Source organism: Arvicola amphibius, chromosome 2 (assembly GCF_903992535.2).
Source record: "Arvicola amphibius chromosome 2, mArvAmp1.2, whole genome shotgun sequence".
NCBI classification, from domain to species: domain Eukaryota; kingdom Metazoa; phylum Chordata; class Mammalia; order Rodentia; family Cricetidae; genus Arvicola; species Arvicola amphibius.
The window spans coordinates 139,524,112-139,546,783 of NC_052048.2; the positions used below are offsets into that span (position 1 = coordinate 139,524,112).

At 39.7% G+C, this 22,672-nt stretch overlaps 1 protein-coding gene across 3 annotated transcripts in view; it reads right to left on the reverse strand.

Moving 5' to 3' along the window:
• Window positions 1-22,672, reverse strand: part of Tax1bp1 (Tax1 binding protein 1) — a 64,327-nt gene that overhangs the window by 4,628 nt on the left and 37,027 nt on the right. For 2 of the 3 annotated variants that reach the window (XM_038318474.2, XM_038318473.2), the window contains exons 12-16: window positions 20,950-21,050; window positions 16,023-16,148; window positions 11,471-11,542; window positions 5,589-5,763; window positions 4,948-5,090 (exon numbers count right to left, since the gene is read on the reverse strand). In XM_038318474.2, the coding sequence (XP_038174402.1) occupies window positions 4,948-5,090; window positions 5,589-5,763; window positions 11,471-11,542; window positions 16,023-16,148; window positions 20,950-21,050 (617 nt within the window). The remainder of the gene's footprint in view (window positions 1-4,947; window positions 5,091-5,588; window positions 5,764-11,470; window positions 11,543-16,022; window positions 16,149-20,949; window positions 21,051-22,672) is intronic. The other variant, XM_038318475.2, reaches the window with a different exon arrangement.

Here is a 22,672-nt window from a genome sequence, read left to right on the forward strand (position 1 = left end):
TCCAGCCCCATCACACAGGTTTTTAACACAGAAGAATGAGATGTCATTTTATATTAATTTCTAAAATAATAAACTTGAGTCGAGTTATATTAGAAACCGAAGAAGACTGAGAAGCTTTGTTTTAAAAGGATCCTGGAGCTTTTGGGATGGTGTGGAGTCTGAATGAGAATGGGCTCACCAGGCTCGTATCTTTGAGTGCTTGGTGGCAGCTGGTGGAAATGTTTTTGGAGATCAGGAGGTGTGTCACTGGGGACGGACTTTAAGGCTCCTTCTGCCTTGTTTCTTTCTGTCTCAACATGTAAGCTCTCAGCTACTAATCTAGTCCATGACTCTTGCCATGATGGTAGGGACTCAACTCACCCTCGGAAGCTGTAAGCAAGCTCCCAATTAAATGCATTCATTTATAAAATGCATTGTTCACAGTATGTCTTCACAGCAATAGAACAGTAACCAATGCAGAAGAACACTTGCTGCTTTGGCATAAGACCTGAGTTCAGTTCCCATCACCCCTAGTGGCTCACAACTGCCTGCAACTCCAGTTCCAGGAGGATCCAATGCCCAATTCTGGCCTCTGCTGGCAGCAGGCACATGTGTGGGACATAGACATACATGCATGCAAACACTCCTATACAGAAAATAAAAATAAATAAATCTAAAATAAGTATATAAAATATTCAGACAGTGAAATGATATTCAGCAATATCCTTGCTAAGCATAATGCATGCTAAAACTGGGATAACTTTAAAAACATGCTGGGTAATCCAAAAGACCAAATAGGATATGGCTCTATTTTTATACCTGAATGTCTAGACTAGAAAGTTTATAAGGGAGCAGATAAAGGGATTCCTGGGGGTAAAGAAATAGTTGACAGGTAAAAGACACAAGGGCTTCTTTCTTTTGTAGTGGCAAAAAGTGTTTCCAAATTGACTTTGTGATGCCTGCACAACTCTGACTGCTGAGAACCAAAGCTACACACTCTATGTGGCAAACTGTAGAATATGTAAATGACATTTCAAAAAAGCTATTACTCAGTACTACTATTCTAAGGTAACCCAAATTTTAAACAGTACAGTGTGTGTGTGTGTGTGTGTGTGTGTGTGTGTGTAAAGTGAAAAAAGGGAAGGAAGTTTATCTCTGCCTAATCAAGAGAATAAAAAAATCCAGAAAGGAACCTCCCATTGTACCCTTTCTGGCTACTTAGTAAAAATGAATTGAATGTCACTGAATGTCACTTTTGTGAACACACTAGAACAAAGACTTCTATTGTGATGACAATTGAAAGAGGAACCTCAAGCAATGCACTGTTCAAATGGGGAGCAGCCCTGATTCTCTCAAGTTGTGATCTTCAGCAATTCTGGAGTCACAAGACTCTAAGAACTATACTTCTAACAATAAATGCTAACTAAAACTGTGACAGAAAAATGTTTAGCAACAGAAACTATCTTCAAGCAGGGAGGGTCGGTCATTATAAAGGACTCATATGGAAAACTGCAATAAAACAATTTTATTAATAGAAGTAAGAATGAAGAAGAAAGCAAAAAAATGCAGGGAAGTGGGAAGTAAATGTATGTCAATAGAGGGAAATATCTAGTCTTGAACAGCAGAATTAGAACTCTGGATCGCTGCACCTGAAACTCAATGGACTGCACATCACCTGATTCTCAGGCTCCTGAAGGCAGGAAATCTCCACTTCAGCAGTCCTGGAAAAGCTACTAATGTGTATATGTACGAGCCACATTTATAGAGTAGCAAAGACCACACAGAGATCATGGTTCCAAAAATTGCTTATACAGGTGCCAAAGGTGATGTGGGATTCCCCTCTGTAATGCTGTCAATACCACTGGTTAATAAAGAAGCTACTTTGGGCCTATTGCAGTGCAGAATAGGGCAAGGTGGGAATTCCACGCAGATAGAGAGTAGGCAGAGTCAGAGAAGACGCCATGTTGCCACCAAAGGAGACAGACACCCTGGAACCTTACCAGTAAAATCACAAGCCTTGTGGTAAAATATAAAATAATAGAAATGGGTTAATTTAAGATGTAAGAGCTAGCTAGAAATACACATAAGCTATTGGCCAAACAGTATTGTGAATAATATAGTTTCTGTGTGATTATTTCGGGTCTGGGAGGCTGGGAATGAACAAATGGCCTCTGCCAGCACAAGGGTAACAGAAATTCGTAGGTTCCATGGGATTTAATTTTGAAGTATCAAATTATGTAGAAATACCCTGTATTTGCCAGATACCATGTGAAGTAGAAATGCAATGTGCTGCTCGGTTTCAAGTCTGGATAGTGTCTACAGTCCTTCCCACACACACCAGCTATTTCTTTATTAAAGATTTATTTTATGTATGCTAGTGCTGTCTCTGCATGTATACCTGCACACCAGAAGAGGGTATCCCATCTCACTACAGATGGCTGTGAGCCACCATATGGGTGCTGGGAATTGAACTCAGGACCTCTGGAAGCACAGCCAGTGCTCTTAACCTGTGAGCACCCACACTCTAGCTTTAGAAGCCGAGTCTCTGGCATTGCTGTGACATAAATCAAGTGCTATATAAAAGCAAATATGAAGTGGGAAATTAGCTTGTTCAATGTGATCCCAAAGCTCTAGAAGCTATGCTTTGGTCAACAGTCACACATCCTGTAGGTAACTAAGATATTTGAAAATAAACAGAACATTTTAACTAAGATATACTATGTTGAATGGCTACTAAATATATTAGGACATAAATACTCACTAGGTATGTCTTTTGGCCTAGGAAATATTATAGAGGAAGTGTTCAGGGTACTACGACCTGAGACGTACAGAGCCTCTGGTGTAGCCAGAGCTTTCACAGGTGACCTGCAGAGGCTCCTACCCTACTTCCACCTTCCCGGTGGTGTGAATTACAACTATGGGTAGCGAGCTCGGCTGCTTCCACGACTGACTAGCCGTGCTGACAGCCACTCTTAGAGCTACTGTGAAAACACGAGTATCACATACACAGGTTCCGCAGGAAACAGCCAGAGAAACACTCAGTGCCACCACCAGTGTCACTACGATGCCGCAATGAGTCTTAGACACGGTTCTGAAAGCCAGCAGTTTCCAGTACAAGAGAGGAAGGAGCAGCTGGTGAGGCAGAGGATAGGCTAGAGAGTAGGACATCCCAACTCTGACTCTAAGGTACCCACTGGGGCACTGTGGACTATATTAGCCACTCCTACAGAAAAATTCGCTTTCCATATTCTTACATATTTTACATAATAAAACCCCTCATTTGCTAGTAGTTTTGGTATTAAAATGACAAGAATTTTAGAAATTTTAGATGTATATAAAACATCCCTTCTAATACACAGAATCTTCTGTTTACAAAACACAAATACTCCAGGCACACATAGTAAGAATCTTCTATGTCATTCCCAGATCTAAGGCCCTCGGCACACGAGCCTAAGATGCTAACACTGCTTCTCACGGGTTTGCAAGAGGGCAAAGCACACAGACCAGAAAGAACATTCTGCTAATTAAACCGAAGCCAATGATTATGAAAGAGAAAGACTTGTCACATGTAACATCTGTGCCAAGAATGATCAGATTAAATATGCAAAATGTAAGGTATAGCTGTAAAAAAAGCAGTAAGATGATACTCAAGACCTTAAATAGGCTACACAAGTTCTGACAGTTTCCCTAATTATTCCCAGTAATAGACACAGGAGGCCAAAAGGCAGGAGAGAGAAATACATTTTTCTCCATTATGAGTCTTGAACACTAGGTCTAAAATCATGCCTGTCTGAACACTGATCAGTTTCTGCAAAGGTTAATAGCAATTAAATGCAGCAAACTATATTAAATGAGAAACAGGTCATGATACCACTGTACTTGCAAAGAGCACGATAAAACCGTTTCCTTGAAATTTATCTCAATGCACGGAAAAGAGCTGCTATGAAATAAAGGAGTCCCACCCCCAGCCCCCAAAAGGGCTGCTCTAAGGAATCTATTCACTAAATGGTGAAAAAAATCCCTTAAAAAAAAAAAATCATCTTTTAGCCAGGCATGGTGGTGCATGCCTCTAATCCCAGCACTCAGATGCAGAAGCAGGTGGGTCTCGGTGAGTTCACGGCCAGCCTGGTATGCAAATAGAGTTCCAAGACAGCCAATGCTGTTACATAGAGAAAAACTACCTCAAAAAATGGAAAGAAAAAAAATAATCTTTTAGCCAGGCATGGTGTCACATACCTTTAGTCCCAAAATTGGGAAGAGGCAGGAGAATTTTTGAGAGTTGGGAGTCCAGCCTGGTCTACATTGTGAGTTCTATAACAGCCAGGGCTATGTAAAGAGACCCTGTCTCCAAAAAATAAAAAAATAAATTTACAAATTAAAAAAAAGCGATATACCATATAATCTAATTTAATTATCTTCATTTTTCATTGCTGCCAGAATAAGAAATGCCACAAAAATATTAAGGATGTCTAAGAAGGGAATGTTTCAAAAACAAAAAAAGCTATTATATGAACTATATGATAAAGATAACAAAATTTACCTTAAAATTTACAGGCTATATATATTAAACTAAAATGCAGTACTAGGTTTTGCATATTATCTTTACATCTTAACACTTTGTTTTCTTCTAGGCCAGCAGAGCCACAAACAATTGTAGAAAGTTACTTTGGAAGTAATAATTAGGATTAAACTGATAACTGACATCCTAATCAACCTCTGAACTTTAGAAAAGTGTTAAATCTGAAAATACACCCACCCACCCACACCCACACACACACACACACCCACACACACACTCAAGTTGGCTTTTCAAATGAAGATTTAAAAAAAAAAAAGAAAGAAAACAAAAAACCAAGGAAATCACATGGAAAGGAAAACTCCTAGTCTTCCCACACACACCCTTAACACTCCACCTAAGGCTTAGAAGCACAAGAGCAGGCACGCTCAAACAATGAAAACTCAATTTACTCTGCTATCCTCAGGGTCTTCTAAACCATCCGGCCGGCTAAGGTTTCGAGCAGGCTGGCTACAGACAACATTGTCTTCCCAAGATACAACTCGCACTGGTGGCCTTTGGATTTCATCTGGATAAAAAGCACCATCTGCTCCATCTGTAATAAGAATTAGGAATGAACATTTAGGGTAAAAAAAAATCGGATGAAACCATTTCTTGAAATTAGCTCCTCTGTATGTAGACACAGTGATTAGAAAAGCAAGCAGGAACTCAGGGTGTCACTCAGTGACAACACGCTTTCCTGGAGCAAGAAGGCCTAGGATTCTCAGCACTACAGAAGAAGAGCAGCTGCTGAAGCAAGCCACTTGGGCATGGTAGCACATACCAGCCTGGGCTACAGAGCAAGACCCTTAGGTTTCTTTTATTTTTAACCCAGAAGTCTAAAAACTGGGTCTATGATAAGCAATTAGGACTACTCATTCATGACATATCACTTGTAGATGATGTCAGTAGCAGTACTAAAAATTAAAATGACAAATTACACAAAGAAAATTTTTATTCGAGTTCACTATACCCCTCAGCTCTCTAATTCCATAAAAATAAAAGCCAAAACTCTTTAAATCAGCTAATCCCAAGCAAACAATACTTGAATAACCTCGTGTTTCCTGTGCTGTGTAAGGGTTGCCATACTGCAGAACTGGCTGTGCATTTGGCAGTGTAGGAAGAAGCCCATTTTGCTCAGAGCATGTGTTGAGACATCTCGAGGCCTGTTGGGAACTCTGATCTTCCATTTTTCTTCCTGTTTGATCTTCTAAACTTCTTTTAAGTTCCTAAAAAATAACAAAACAAAGATGAATAAACAAAGCAGCCAAATATTCTATGAAGGCAGCATTGAACAATCAGCCCAAATACAGCACTGACATCTCCCTAGTACGTTCTGGGTGCACTTGTGGGGAGGCTGCACGTACCTCTTAAATGCTCCTCTTACATTCAACAAAATCAGATTTCAGGATAAAGCCCAACAAAAGTACTTGTTATTCAACTAATTTAGGGGAAACTATGAACCTCTTACTACTTACCTATCAACATTTTAGTATAAAAAAGGAAGTCAGCCCCTTTCCTAAAAAAAAATCTATCAAACATTTAAAATGTATTTTAAAATGCAAAGCTGGCAACAGACATGCCAGCTTACAACTATCCTGCTGCTGAGGAGGTGAAGACTGAGGATTAGGAGTTCAAGGTGATCCTAAACTACACGGTAAGTTGGAAACTAGCTTGGGCTATATTGACTGTCTCCAAACAAAAATCCACATACACGTTAATTCTGTATAGTTTTTTTTTTAAATATAAAGGAAAAAACATTTCCCAACATAATACTAGACCAGCGTTCAATCGAGCAAAGCACTAGGGAGACAGCTCAGAAGTTTAAATGTCTGTCAGCAACCATGAGGGTTGAAGTTCAGGCCACAGAACCACATTCAGGCAGTCAAGCACAATGAGCAGCTGTAGAGGTGGGGGATTCCCAGAGTAAAGGCAGTTAGTTAGGGAAGCTAGCCATATATATTCTGGAGCCACCCAGGATTCCTGGTATCTACCTTGAGCCTCCACATGCACATGCATGTGTACCTGGATAGACATTTGTGTGCATATGTGCACACATGCAAGAATATCACAAAAAACTACAGACCACAGCCTTCATAAACACTGATGCAAAATCTTAATTAGCAAATCAAATCCAGTATTTAAAAAAAACTAGAGTTTAACCACTAAAGTTATTGTCTTTAAAAAATTTTTTAAAAAGAATAACAATATTTTTTAAAAAATAATATTTCAATAATATGCAGAAAATTCAAAATTCGTTCAGTGTTTTTAAAAAATCCAGCAAGATAGAATAAAAATAATTTAACTTGAAAACATTCTTATAGAAACCTATAAAGGTATAAGGTAAAGATCAAATGATTCCACTGCAGATGAAATAAAGGGCTCTGCGGCTCTCTCTAATTCTCTTCAACATAACTAGTGACTAAGACAAGATGAAGGCAGAAACTAGACAGGAAATGAACCTGTCTGCCTTTATTCAGATTATATGACTGAACATGAAGAAAGAACCTACAGCAGAGAAGCTAGAAGAATGAGTGAATTTAAACAGGTTACAAGATACAAAGCTGGCATATAAATCAATTATATGATTCTTATATATAAGAAACAAGGATGAAAAGTTTGATTCTATTTAGAATGAAATCAATGAGAAAATACATAGGAAGTTAGCAAAAGCTGTACTCATTAAGAATATGACTGATTACAGACAGCCCAAGTGGAGAGATGTACACCAAGTGTCCATAAAGAAATCATTTTCACACTGATAGCTCCCCTCTTACTACAGAGACAATGAAATCATAATTAACAATCCCAACAGGCTTCTACATAAATTGACAAAATGATTATAAAATGGAAGTATAAGTGTCTTAACTACCAATATTTAAAAACAATATCCCAGCAGATGGTAGAGGAAGAAGGATCCCAAAATTGAGGCTAGCCTGAGATACAAAGTGAATTCAAGGCACCCCGGGTTATATTGAAAATCTGTCAAAATATCAAAGCTGAAAACACAGCTTAATGGTAGAACACTTGTCAAGCCTGCCCAAGGCTCTAGGTTTGATTCTCCAGAACCATCCAAAAAACTCTATGAAAAGAGGGAGAAAAAAGGGAAGGGAGAGGGAAGAAAGTGGAGGGACACCCCTAAACAGCCTAGAGACTTCAGGTCTCAAACATTCGTATGACTCGGTCAAGTCACGTCTCCTCTTAAGCCACCATTTTCTTCTACAAATAAACACGAGACTTCAACATTTAAATGTTTATATAAGTTATAGTCCTAGTAACTGGGAGGTAGAGGATGGACATTGGAGGCCAGCATGGCCTACACATGTAGATACCATCTCAAGACACACGCCCCCCTCAAAAACAAAACAAACAAACAAAAAAAGAGAAATGCTGTGAAGGTTTAATTTCTTAGGAATCCACTAATTTCACTCTAGTGGCTCAAAGTTATAACAGTGTAATGCAGTACTTACCAATCGACAAAATCATGCAAGTAATCTGAATGTAAGTCTTGGCAACACTACTAATTATTTGTCTTTAAATAGGAGTTTTCAAGATCATGATGGGGAAACCCACAGAGACAGGTGACCTGAGTTTGTGGGAACTGACAGACTCTGGACCCTGGACCAACTGCTAGGTTAGGCATGGGACTAACCTAGGCCCTCTGCATCTGACTGACAGTTTTGTAGCTTGGTCTTTTGTGTGGCCTCTAGCAGAGGACCAGGACCTGTCCCCGACGCATGAGCTGGCTCTTTGGAACCTATTCCCTACGGTGCAATGCCTTATTCAGCCTTGATGCACAGGAAGAGCTCTGCTGACTCGCATCGAAGGCCTTACCCCTTCTGAATGGAGGAGGGAGTTAGAGGTGGGGCGTAAATCAGAGGTTGCGGTAGGGAGGTAAAAAAAGGAGAGGAGGGAGGGGAAACTGAAAGGTATGTAAAATAAATTTTTAAAAAATAGAGTTGTGGGCTGGAGAGAGGCATCAGCAGTTAAAAGCATTGGTTGCTCTTCCAGAGGACTGGGGTCCAATTCCTAGCACATGGCAGCCTATAACTGTCTAAAAATCTGACACCCTCTTCTGGCCTCTAGGAACCAGGCGCACACATGATGGCACAAACATACATGAAGGTAAAACATCTATACACATATAAAAAAAAAAAAAACTTGGTTTAAAACAAAGTTGTCAGGAGGCTAAGACGGGAAAATCACCAGAGTTTGAAGACAAGCTGGACTATATAGTGAGTTCAAAGCCAGCTGGGTCTGGATGAGGAGGAAGGACTAAAAAGACGGCTTCAGGGTTAACAATACTTGTTGCTCTTGCCAAGGGCCGCTGTTCAGTTCCCAGCACTCATGCGGAGGCTAGCAAGCACCTGTGACTCCAGTTCCAGGAGAACGGACACACTGGAGAATGGACACCTTCTGGTCTGTTCCTCCTCCCAGACTGCCTTCATTCCTTCTTCCCCTGGCTTATGCTGTGTTTCCTTTTTACACCTTCCCCCTCAAAAAACTAATGAGGAGGGGGTTAACATATGCACACAGGCAAACACTCATACACACAAAAAATAAAAATAAATCTTTAAAAACTGTAGGGTCATCGCTTATCAACTCAACTAATGCTTAATGAGCACTTGCTTCTTTCTAGACAGTGTGTAGACCAAGGGCTCAGTGATAAACAATGAGAACCTAACACTAATCTTCAGATGCTTAGGCAGCTTTTAGAGTTCTCAGAAATACTCTTGTGGAACAGACACTAATTATTAAACAAACTGTTTGAAGTCACAGTGCAAATACTTCATTTAAAGTGATATAAACTATGACAATACTACAGGAGACTAAGAGTAGCTATTATTTAAAATAGTTATAGTAAAAATAATAGTAAAAAACCAAAGCAGACAGCACGTGTCCAACACAGCATTCCTGATAAGGCTGACATTTTTAAAACTGACAATAAAACTGCTGATCTCAGTATATTTCTTTCATCAAATATTTTTATGATCAAATGCTATCCATAAATTAAATTTATTTCATTAGTTTATTTATTCAACAAAAAATATTCAAAGATACTCGACTTCAAATACTAGGTACTGTAATGGGGACTGCAAATATAACTGACTAAAACAGGTACACTCTGCACTCTTCATGGGCCTTCAGTTAAGTAGATAGAAAGTACAGAAACCTGATAAAGCATAAAATATATACAAGTATATCTGCATAATTAAGAATTGTGGAAAGTATCATGAAACAAAAGTACACATCCCACGGGTAAGGTTAGTGTGACTGCCTAACTGAACTGGCAGGCCAAAAGAAGTCTCTGCAAAAAACACCAAAAGTGGTAAAAACAGGACCAAGGAGGCTGACCCAAGAGAGAGCTGCCCTTAGTTTAAGGCCACCCTGGGCTCTATCAAGAATACTGGGCCAGCCAGTGTTACATGACAAGAGCCTGTCTCAGAAAGCCTATGAATGGCAGAAAGACTTAGGCATTTAGAGGTAAGTACTAGGAAGTCTAGCCCACACATGAACAAGTCTGGCTGAGAATGTGAGATCAAAGACCGTAGTCAGACTGACAGAGTGAGACTGGCCGTAAGGGCTGATACCTATGCCGAACTAGTGCAATCCTGCTTTAGCATCTCTATTCTTGCCTAAGTATAAAACCTACATTTTCTCAACAAAACAGAATAAATAATAGGTAAGGATATTCTTTGACCAAAAAAAGAAAATTAATAAAGGCCCTAAAACAAGAGAGAAACCAACAAACTGTAAGTAAAGTCTAAGTGAATAGACAGTTCTCAGTGTTACTCTTGGTCCAGAAGTACCAAAGGTAGAGTATCACCTAACAAAACCGGGGGGGGGGGGGGGGGGCGGGGGGAGACACACACAGTTTAATTAGGTCAGGGTGTGAAGAGGAATGCAGCACAGACAGAAGAGCAGTATTCCTCCCCTGTACTTCCTTCTGTACTTTAGACCTTAGGAAACCACACATCCACACAGGGCAGCTTACAATTACAATTCCAACAACTGTAATTTCAGTTTCAGGGGATCCAATACCTTCTTCTGGCCTCTGGGGGCACACACATATAGGCAGCATACACTTACACACATACACATAAGTAAAAATAAATCTAAACAACAAAAAGCTGGGTGTGGTAGCCCACAACTTTAATCCCAGCACTCAATAAGCAGAGGCAGGTGGATCTGTGAATTCCAAGCCAGATAGGACTACATAGTGGGATCTTGTCTCAAAGAAACAAAAGGAAAAAGGACGACAAATTACAGCATGCTGGTATAATCTGCTGGCTAAAAGGAGTTCGATGCTGATGACTGTCAGCTAGAAAGACATATCTGATGGTGGCATTACAACTGACTGCAGGGTGCTAGTGGGATAAGCAAACTATTGTCAAATCACACTACAGAAACACAGCGAGACTCCTTGAGTGATCTTCCAAACGCTGCACATTTTACACCGCCACCAAAACTGCTACCTGACTCAGATGAACTTTGTACACACCGGCAAGCATCATACTGACACAGAAGACACAGCTTTCAAAAATTTAGAAATTGTATTCAAAGGTTGCGGCATTAGAAAGGTTGAGACTCACTGGTTCAGTTCAATCAATGGCAAGAAACAGTATTGTCTCCCATTAACAGGTTCACTTCTTTGCAAGAAAAATACCTAAGTCTGAACACAAAAACTAAAATTCATATTGTAAACTTAGCTTATTGTTAAATGCAAAGTAGGTGGTGAAGACTAAATTAGTAATTTTCAATACTTGGCATATTTCTCAACAACTGGTAGATGTGGAACTTGGAAATGAAACTGGTACACGAACTACTGTTTATTACCAGAGAGCTGACAGCTGAGGCATGGAAGACAAACAAACGAAAGAAAGTAAAGAATGGTTACAGGATGTCCACATTTTATTAAAGTGTGTTACTCAATACCTTCTCCCTTGAGAGATTTTCCAAATGGGAAGCCAGACCATTTATTTCCTTGTCTTTCTCTGCCAATTGTAGCTGAATAAAAAAAAATTATCATTAATATTTTATTATCTTTCTCCTTACGCATGAGACCCACTTAGTACTACCAAACTGTTTTCTATCACCAAGTTCAGTTATTTTCCTCAGTTCTCAATCTTTGTATTAGTTGCCATTACTGACCAATTTCCGTTTTTCTTTTCTTTCTTTCTTTTTTCTATTTGTGGAATTATGTAACCGGGCTGGTCTAGAACTTAGTTTTCTCCTGGGCTAGTCTCACACTCTTAGTTCTCATGTCTCACCTAGTTTCCCCATAAAATTTATAAACACACGGATTATGCTAAGTTTCACTATGGCATCATACATACATAGCATATTTTTTAATCTTATTCACCTCTTATTCTCTTCTCTTATTCCCTCCTACTCACATAATCCCCTTTCTCTTCCCACTTCACCCTTCTCCTTTCATGGAGTTACTGATGACCCAATCGGTTTCATTAGGGTTGCTTACAGGATCCTAGGTGGGGGATTATGGGTTCCTTATTAGTGGCTATACCACTGAATAAACTATCTCTCCCCCTCCCAGCAACTATTAAGTCCTGGATGTTTGGTGCGGGGCAGAGGCCTTATGAGCCCCTCCCTCCTAGCTACCATTATCTGCCTCTAGGTCCTTGGCCCTTTTCCTCTCATGACAGGGCATCGACAGGCCCAATACTGTGCAGGTCTTGCGCGAGCATCTCAACTGCTGTGCAACAGCGAGGTGACGTTCTGAGGAGAGAATTACACCTCACTCCTCTAGCTTTTAAGTTCTTTCCATCCTACCTTCCAAAATCTTCCTTGCACCTTGGAGGCAGTTTTCCTTATCTTGAAAATTACTCTTTGGCTTATGAAAAACTGTATCGGTATTTTTTATCCAAATGCCTGTTCTTTCTTTTGGTTAAGAGATGGGGGTCTCGCTGTTGCCCAGGTTGGAGTGCAGTGGCTATTCACAGGCGTAATCCCACCACTCACAGAGTTTTTTCCTGTTTCCATTCCAACCTGGGCCAGTTCAATCCTCCTTAGGCAACCTGGTGGTCCCCAGCGGGAGGTCACCATATTGATGCGACACCCAATGTGCGCATAGTGCACCTCAGCCCCAAACTCCTGGACTCAAGCAATCCTCCCATCTAGCTGAGACTACAGGAGTGCAACACCACACCCGGCCTAATGCGTTAATGCCTATTCTTTAGTGTCTACTTTTCCTTCCCAATTACAAATAAAGACATTCTATAACCATTTTTCTTTGGGTTTTTTGTTCATCTTCTTTCTATAAGAAGCCAGAAATATTCTCATTCCCAAGCTCTAAATCTGCCAGTTGTTACTCTGAGTCAGGGTCTCACTATGTACCTCAAGCTGCCCAGGAACTCCAGGTTCAGTTCAAGCTGGACCTGAATGGCCTACAATCTCCCACCTCAAACTTCCAAGTGTTAAGATTACAGATATGTGCTAGCAAGGGTAAGGAAATCCACCATTTTTACTAATGGCAAAACATGTTTTCATTGTTGTCTTTCCTGTATTGTAAAGACACAATGGCCCACATCTATTTTCTTACATTAGTAGCAGACACCATCAGAACCAACAGTGTGACTGAAGTCTAACAAGCCACAACCATCCCTTCCTCCACTCTCCAGCATTTTCCATCTGCGTTACTCAATCAATTCAACAACTACCCAAGATCAACAGCATTAATGGGTATAAACAAAACTATTCATTGCTGGGTTTGGTAACAGACACCTTTAATCTCAGAGCTTGGGAGGCAGAAGGAGGCAGATCTCTGTGAGTCTGAGACCAGCATGATCTACACAGACAGTTCCATGTCAACTAAGGCTACATAGAGAGACCACGACCACATCTCAAACAAAATAGCCAACAACAGCAACAACAACAAACCCAACTATTCTTCAGTATTTCTTCCTAAAAATGTTCAGATTCACAGGTTCATGTTCCTAGTCTATATTAGCAGATCAAGAAGGTATTCAAGGGGGGAGAAATGGCTCAGAGATTAAGAGCTCTGACTGCTCTCCAGAGTTCAACTCCCAGCACCCACATGACTGTTTCCAACTCCAGTTTTAGGAAATCTGATACACTCTTCTGACTGCCACAGGCACCAGGAACACAAGGAATGTACAGTTACACATGAAAGCAAAACACCCATACACATAAACAGAAACAAATAAGGCATCCAAAGGAAATGGACTTCATCAACTCACTCTAAGAATACTTGCGCTTACAACCTCAGCTTTAACTCCTTATTCCCCATGTAGCCTCTCTAAGCGCTTCCAAATTACTTTTAAAAAGACACTGAGTTCCTTTCCTCCCAGAAAATGCTCAACATCATGTAGGACCCAAATTCTATTTTAGGCCTTCTAGAACTTAATAACTACTAGATATTACTCAAGTCTAATCTATTCCATTATAGATACAATTCTCCCCTAGTAGCTGTAACCCCCGAAGCACGTGTGTGCACAACAAAGTAATTAGCTAAAGTTAAATTACTCAGAACTTTCCAGTGTCCAATCACAAAAATAAGTAAATTACATATAGACATCTTTTGTTGTTGTTGTTGTTATTGATGATGTTGAGACAGGGTTTCTGTTTCCCTGGCTGTCCTGAACTCTGTAGACCAGGCTGACCCAGAACGCAGGGATTCACCTGCCTTTGGCCATGACTGCTAGGATTAAGGCATGTGCCACCACTGCCCGGCTCATACAGATATCTCAAAATCTATCACATACATTTTATTCCTTAAAAGGATAATCCCTTTGACTTACTAGTCCAGTAGCTTGCCAATTTTTTTCTAACATTCTTACAGATATCATTTATTATTTGAATTGTTACCGAATATTACACTGGCAAAAATAAGCTTCTTTAATTAATATTATACCATTTATCTCACAGTATTTTATTTAAGATCATAGTAATCTGTATGAGAAATTTTAAAGCTAGCAATTTACTGAAAAGACAGATCATTACACTAAAAATTTTAGGACTAAAAAATTTCAAAATAGTTTAGCACATACATTTACAATAATAAAAAATGAAATGATAGCTTTTAAAGGTTTTTTTTCTTGGAGTGGGCTACCTCCCTTTATGTTCCTGGCAGTTCAAAAAAAAAGCTTTTGCCACTGCTGTTGGCTACGTACTAGAACTGGAAGGTAAGACCTATTGCTTAAGACATCACATACTTTGGTTACGGGTCTTGATAAACCAAGCTGGAACTGAGCTGTGAACTTCCTTCAGGTTGGCTAGCTTTCACAGCAACATACAGAGGATGCTGCTATGCAGGCTCCTGGGAAAGAACTGTCAAGTCTCACTTAGCTATGGGCCCTGTGTGCTATACTACCAGTGTGTCAAGCAAAACATCCCCACCAATGCAACAGCCTGTGTATGTGTTCCCACTGAAAGGAACACATATCTAGTAGTGTATATCTAGTCAAAAGCCCATAGCTAGGGAGAACACAGGACTTCTGCTATTCTACTGCTAAATGGCCATGATGCTCGTACATCTGTCAAGCTGCCTTCTAACTATTATGTACACATCCACATAATACCACATTAGTGCTGCAGTCAGCTTTGGGCAGAGAAGTTTCTCTTTGCAATGGGCGGTTAGAGAACTGGTCAAAGTGCTGACATTAAAAGACTATAGAATGCTTAGCCCCAAATGAAGATCTTTGTCACTTCACCCAAGGCTCAGGGAAGACTCCAGGAGAAAGAGAATCTAAGAGACAGAGAGGGGTGGAGTGCTGTGGAGTGCTGTCTTCTGCGTGTGGCATGGCCTTTGTACCCTTCAATTCTCAGCAAATGTGATTACCTGCCTAAAACCTGTACAAGACTGGCCCATCAACATTCCAGCATGGAGGACGTATCTAATAAGGCAGGCCTCACATTTTCTGAGGATTAATTGGTAGTTGATGGCTGCTGGAGTAGAGAGACATTTTCTTAGTGAACAGTCACTGCTGAGTTACCCATGCTCCTATAAATAACCTCTTCCCCATGCTCCATAAAGTAACCCTACTGAAATCCACGGGGGCTGGGGAAGGTGGTGGCAGACTGACACAGGACAGGGCATGAAAGAAGGGAACTATTTGGACAGGGTATCAGTGGAAAGCTATATAGTGTGTGTTGGGGAATTTTTTTTTCATGGGGTAGTATTATAAAAATACATCATATAGATGCATGAAAATACACTGAAACCTACTATTATATATAATGAGTGTGTACTAAAAAACTTTTCAAACAGATAAATTTTAAAATCCTCTTGAATCCAAAGAACTAAGCCATAATAACAATGCATACAGGAGCCTATTTTCTCAGTTTGGTGAATAACACTGTATTTAACTAAATACACAGCATATTTATAGAATAAAATACTACCTAGTTTATCTATATTGAAAATGCACTCAGTTGGTATTTTATAGGTAACACATTTTCAACAGGATCATGTTCACTAAGCACAATACATCAAGTCTGTGAAACTTACTTTGTAATTGTCCTCTATTTCAGCTAGTTCAAGTTTTACATTTTCAGCAATTTTTACTTGTTCTTTCCACTTCAGCTCCATTTTTGCAAGTTCATCAGCATATTTATTGCATTTGGTTTTCTCCTCCTAAATAAAATTAGCATAATTACTAAAAACTTCACATCTCCACAGATCAGGTATCTATATAATAAATACATATGTGTGATGATTACTGTATAAAATCAAAATGTTTACCAAGACAAGAATGAATAAATCATTTTATAGCTACACAATGGAATAGAATATATCTCCTTAAAGAGTGAGATAAGTGGATCAGTAGACCATGAAGTGTCATATTAAGAGCACACAGCAAAAGATAATACAATCTTTTTGTTTATAATTTGTTTTCAACAGTTAATATGTTGTAGAGAAAAAGACAATCCAAAATATGCATAGTTCTTGTACTTTGGATCAAGATCATGAATATACTTTTTTTTTTTTTTTTTTTTTGAGACAAGGTTTCTCTGTGAAACAGCCTGGAACTCGTTTTGTAGACCTGAATGGCCTTGAACTCAGAAATCCACCTGCCTTAACCTCCTGAGTGCTGGGATTAAAGGTGTGCACCACCACTTCCTGGCCATGGATGCACTTTTTAATCACCTCTATTCTTTACATTTTTTAGACTATAACATTTCATAGTAAGTATGTATTACTTTTGCAAAAGGAGGAAATCTAACTCATTTTATGGTTTAGCTTTTATGACAGCTCCTTTTTCTTAAAAACACACACACACAAGTAAAAGTCAGGAGCTGGCAGTGCATGCCTTTAAACCCAGCACTCAGGAGGCAGAGGCAGGTGGATCTCTGAGTTCGAGGCCAGGCCAGTTTGGTCTACAAGAGGTAGTTCCAGGACAGGCTCTAAAGCTACAGAGAAACCCTGTCTTGAAAACACACACACACACATACAAATAACACCACAAAGAAGAGGTTACAAATAAGTAACCAAAAAGTAAAAGGGCCAATTTCATTTTAAGTATTTGTTCTTTTGAGGTAAAGCTCAAAAATATTTTGAGTAATCAATGGAAAAAGGATCAAGTTTCTAAACTCCACTTCTTTCCATTCCATACTTTAGAACATAGACAAAGACAAACCCAAATGTTCTACAAACTTAGATGTAAAAGCTGACTACAGAATTCTAGGTGGCCAGGAGAGCAGCACACTGGCAGATTACTGGTAGAAGCATTATGAGGCCCTGGGTTTGATCTCTAAGCACAGCAAAACAAAACAAGTAACTCCTGGACACAGCGCAGAGAATTATGTTTAATACTTTGCAGAACTTTTTTTAATACAAAATATAAAAGAAATTGATACTTTATCAAAATTAAAATTTGATTTTCTAAAAACATCACTAAGGAAACAAAACTTTAACAGCATACTTCACCTGACACTGCCATGTCCATAGCTTAGGGAGCACAATAAAGAGATTCGTGGTCTTGTTTCTACTATAGTCTGAAGGGTGAATTCTTTGAGTCAACTGGCCAAAATCACCCACCACATATACACAATAAAGCTATACCTGCTTAGTTATGTGCTTTGTTTGTAAATAACCACACAATTTGGCAAAATCTGATTTCCACTCTTCTAGAAAAAAATTACATACCAAGATGAACAATAACCCCCTGGCACAAAAAAAAAAAAAAATGTCAACACTTAACAGAAAGGTAACTGACAGGCTGAAGACATGGCTCAGCAGGTACAGTGCCTGCTGAGTAAAGTATGAGAGCCTGAATCCGGATCACCAGCACCCATGCAAAAGCCAAGTGTGGCAACATGCATTTGCAATCCTAAAGCTGAGATGCACAAGGTCAGGCAAATCCCCAGAGCTCACTGATCAGCTAGCCGACTAGTAACCTCGAAGCCTAGGGAGAAACCATTTCCAAAAGTAAGGTAGAAAGCAATCACTCCACACTGAACTGCAGTCTCCACAGACAGACATGCAAATGTGCATGTGTACCAGAATGCACAGGTCCAGGTACAGGGACAAAATGTACTCACACACACACACACACAAAATTAAGAAATCTAAACTTTAAGTCATTATGGAAATGCAACTTACACTACAATATTCTCATTACAATTATTAGCCTGACTGTGTAAAGTGATACAACAACACAAAAGAAAAACATTTATTATTTCTTATAAATACCCTATCCAGCATCAAGGCATCTGAGCAAAAATATCTAATCCCCCTGACTACAAAAGGAATAAAAAAAATGTTCAGAGTACCTTTAACAATCAAGAATCACTCCCAAGTATCACCATATTCCCCCCACTTTCCAGACTGCTTCCAGGCCACACTCATTCCCTCAGCCTCCCTCCGTTCTTCTCAGAACACTGGGCTATTCAATCAGGCAAGAGACGCACATGCTAGATAAGATGAACTGAACACCCAGTTGCCTCAACACCTACGCCCCTTAGTTTTGGCCAGATCTTGTCAGCAGCTCCATCTGTGGTCCTGGAACAGCAGTACCAGGTAGGAACAATGAAAGAGGAAACTGCTACTTCGTCTTTTTCACAAAGCTAGGTTAAAACATTCTAAGCTGAAAAAGAAGCAGTTATGGTGTGTGGAGAAACTGACTCTACTACTTCCAGAAAAATATAAAAACCATTAGTATCCAGAGGAAAAAAAAACATAAAAAGGATGAGCCTATAGATGCATTCATGTCAACAGTATTTTGGAGCTAATCCTAACGTCCTTGAGAGGCTGTAGGAACAGCTGCGTCTTGTAGGTTTGTCAAAGGAACAGTCCATTTGGGCAGACCCATGTGAGGAGCGCTGACGGTATAAGGGGAAGCAATGCATTCACTGTTGCCAGCTCTGAGAACAATAAGCACTAAAAGAGAGTTACCAGGACCCCTGATGAGGTGACATCTGCAGTACACACACAGATATAGGCAAAATACCTATATACACGAAAACAAATGAAAATTAAACAAAATCCAATCTGTTATACATCCCAGCAAAAGTGCACTGCATCACATTAGAACATCAGCACCATCTCCATATCTTCTATAAAGACCTCAGAAAGTTCAATTTAAGACTTGATTAAAACACTAAACATTACCACTAAACAACTAACAAAATATCTTAAGTTATTACAGTAACACTGAGCAGATTTACAAATTTCATTTTGTTGTTCTAAAAAATGTTACCTTCCTTTCCCTTATGCAAAAAACACACAAAACTTTAAAAACCACATATACAAATACAAAATTATTTTGCCCTCTATTCAAAACTAGAGATACATGAGAAGCATTTTTACCTTATACTTTAAATAATGCAAAGTAACTTTCACCAGTAAAAAGAAATGAAATTGAAAGAATCTGAACGATGGTGCTTAAAATATTTAAATTCAACTCAAGAATGTTGCTGGAATGTATATTATAACAAAGAAGTTGAGTTTTGTTTAATTTAGTGGTAGTTTGAATGCAACTGGCCCCCATAAGCTCATAGAGAGTGGCGATGTGGCTCTCTGGGAGTGGGTATGACCTTGTTAGAGAAAATGTGTCAATATGGAGGAGTGCTTTGAGGTTAGCTATGCTCAGGATACCACCCCAGTGTCTCAGTCCATTTCCTGTTGCCTGTAAGATGTAAAACTCTCAGCTACTTCTCCAGCACCATGTCTGCCTGCACATAGGCGTATCCCACCATGATGGTAATGGACTGAACCTCTGAACTCTAAGTGAGCCACTGCAATGAACTGTTTTCCTTTAGAAGAGTTGCCGCAGTTCTGGTGTCTCTTCACAGCCACAGAAGCCCCGACTAAGAGAAGGAGAACAATTCATTTACTTAACATTCCCATCCTTCATTCTGAAAATCCGGTCGCTAAATATGTAGTAAAAGATAGAGGTTTGGGAGGTGGCTGGATGGGTCAAGTACTTGCTGCATAAGCACTGAAGATCTGAATTCAGATCCCTACCAAACCACGGCCACAGCAGCATGTGTCTGTAACGGCAGTGGTGGGACTCACTGGCAGCCAGTCCAGCCCAAACTGTTGGCTCTAGGTTCATGACAGACCCTGTCTGAAAAAGTACTGTGAGGAAGCGACTAAGGAAGACATCACGAAATCAATCTGTGGCCTCCACATGCACCCACACTGGTGAGGGCATGAGTGAACACATAAGCACATAAATGTAATATAATTTTCTGCTACTAATACATTTTTAAATAGAATTTCATTTTTAAAAAGAATTTCTTCCCTGGTTCAAATGCTTTCCATGTATCATTCTAATACAGAGAAAACAATTCTAATTATCAATTACTCATATTCAAACAAGGACATTTTATCATGGGTATGAAAAATACTGGCTTATGGTAAAGATTTTACAAAAAGACCTGCATGTAAAAGTATACAAACACCCCTTTCATCATCCCAAATGCAGCATCAATATAGAAAATGGGAAAAGACCCTCCATACATCAATAAAAATAATTAAGGCAGCCGGGCGGTGGTGGCACACGCCTTTAATCCCAGCACTCGGGAGGCAGAGGTAGGGGGATCTCTGAGAGTTCAAGTTCAGCCTGATCTACAAAGCAAGTTCTAGGACAACCGGGCTGTTACACAGAAAACCCTCTCTCAAAAACATACACACACACACACACACACACACACAAAAGGAGTTGAGGGCTGGAGAGATGGCTCAACGTTTAAGAGTATTGTCTGGCCGGGCGGTGGTGGCGCACGCCTTTAATCCCAGCACTCGGGAGGCAGAGGCAGGCGGATCTCTGAGTTCGAGGCCAGCCTGGTCTACAAGAGTTAGTTCCAGAACAGGCTCTAGAAACTACAGGGAAACCCTGTCTTGAACCCCCCCACCCAAAAAAAGAAAAAATTAAGTAAGGCAAAACAGTTACTATTTGATAAGTTTTCCACTGAAAAGGGAGCTAACTTACCTGCAAGAGTTGTTTACATTTATTATACTTTTCTGTTTTCTCAGCAATTTCTCTGGTCATTTCACAGACATGATCCTTTGTTAACATGTCAAAATCTGTCTCTGTTGCAACAAAAGCAGAATATTTACATAGTATTATGAAAATATTTATATTTAAAGTAACATTTACTGTCTGGAGGTGTTAAGAGCAATAACTGCCCTACCAAAGGATCTGGGTTCAATTGCCAGCACTCACATGGCAGCTCACAGCTGTCTATAATTCTAGTCCCAAGGGATCTGATACTCTCTTCCAGCCTCCATAGGTACTACACATGCATGCATACAGGAAAAACATCCATACATATTAAAATAATAAAAACATTATGTACTCTGTCCGAGACCAGCCTGGTCTATACCTCCAAACCCAAGCCAGTCAGGGCTACAAAGTGAGAGATGCTGCCTCAAAGAACCAAAACAATTATTTTTTTTTTCCTTTATTTTATCTTCCTGTAGAAAAACCTGAGTAAGTGTATTGTGGAACAAAACCTGGAATATTGCCAGAACTGGGAGTCCACTGATCTACACTCTCACTACTCAGAAGACTAGGGCAGGGAGCATCCAAAGCAGAAAGGAATATACACAGGGCTCAAGGGCCAGCCTGGGCAACTTGGTAAGATCCTGTCTCAAATAAATTTTAAGAAAGAAAAGGTTGGTTTGGGGATCCAGCTCAATGATAGAATATTTGCTTAGCATTTTAGTAAAGTGCAACCCCCCCCCCCCCCCAAAAAAAACAAACAAATTGTGAGATGTTTGTTGTTCTCTCCCCCACTGCATGTGTGGACATCCGTGTGTCTTACTTTGTTTTTAAGACAGTGTTCCTATATAGCCCAAGATAGCTTTCAATTCACACCTACTCTCTCTACTTCTTGGGTGCTGGGGTTACAGGAATGTACCACCACATCAGACCTCTAAGTGAGAATTTTTAAGTGTCAGTTATGACCAGAACAAAATTCACATTCAATAATTAAAAAATCAAAAAGCAAACCAAAACAAAAAGCAAAAAACCTGCTACAATTTTCAAAATAGCCAAAGAACTCTTGTTCTTATTAACTGGGTAGGCAGCCAGAAAGCCATGCTCCTAAGTTTGTTCTTTCAGCTCCCAGCCGTTTCCCTTCACTAAGTCTTTATGAAATCAGGATTCTATATCACAGTAGGTACTACAGGTTGAATATCATTATCCTAAAATTTGAAATTCAAGTTCCACTAAAAAAACTGAAACAAGGCCGGGCGGTGGTGGCGCACGCCTTTAATCCCAGCACTCGGGAGGCAGAGGCAGGCGGATCTCTGTGAGTTCGAGGCCAGCCTGGTCTACAAGAGCTAGTTCCAGGACAGGCTCTAAAAAAGCTGCAGAGAAACCTTGTCTCAAAAAACCAAAAAAAAAAAAAAAAAGAAAAAAGAAAAAAAAAACTGAAACAAATGTTCCAAACTCTGAAGCTCTCAGAACACATCTGGCACTAAGAGCTTCAGATATGAGGTGTTTCGGATTGGGAATGATGATCTGTTTACCCAAACATTCCAATTTGTGGAAAAACCTGAAACCTAAAAGTCTTTCCTTTCCCAGCATTTCCAAGAAGGAATACTCAACTTAAGAGAGGACAAGTAAATAAAATGGTGCATACTGTCCTATAGGGTTGCTTTTAAATATTTAATAGTCTAAGAAATCTTATTTTATAAAACTAATATAC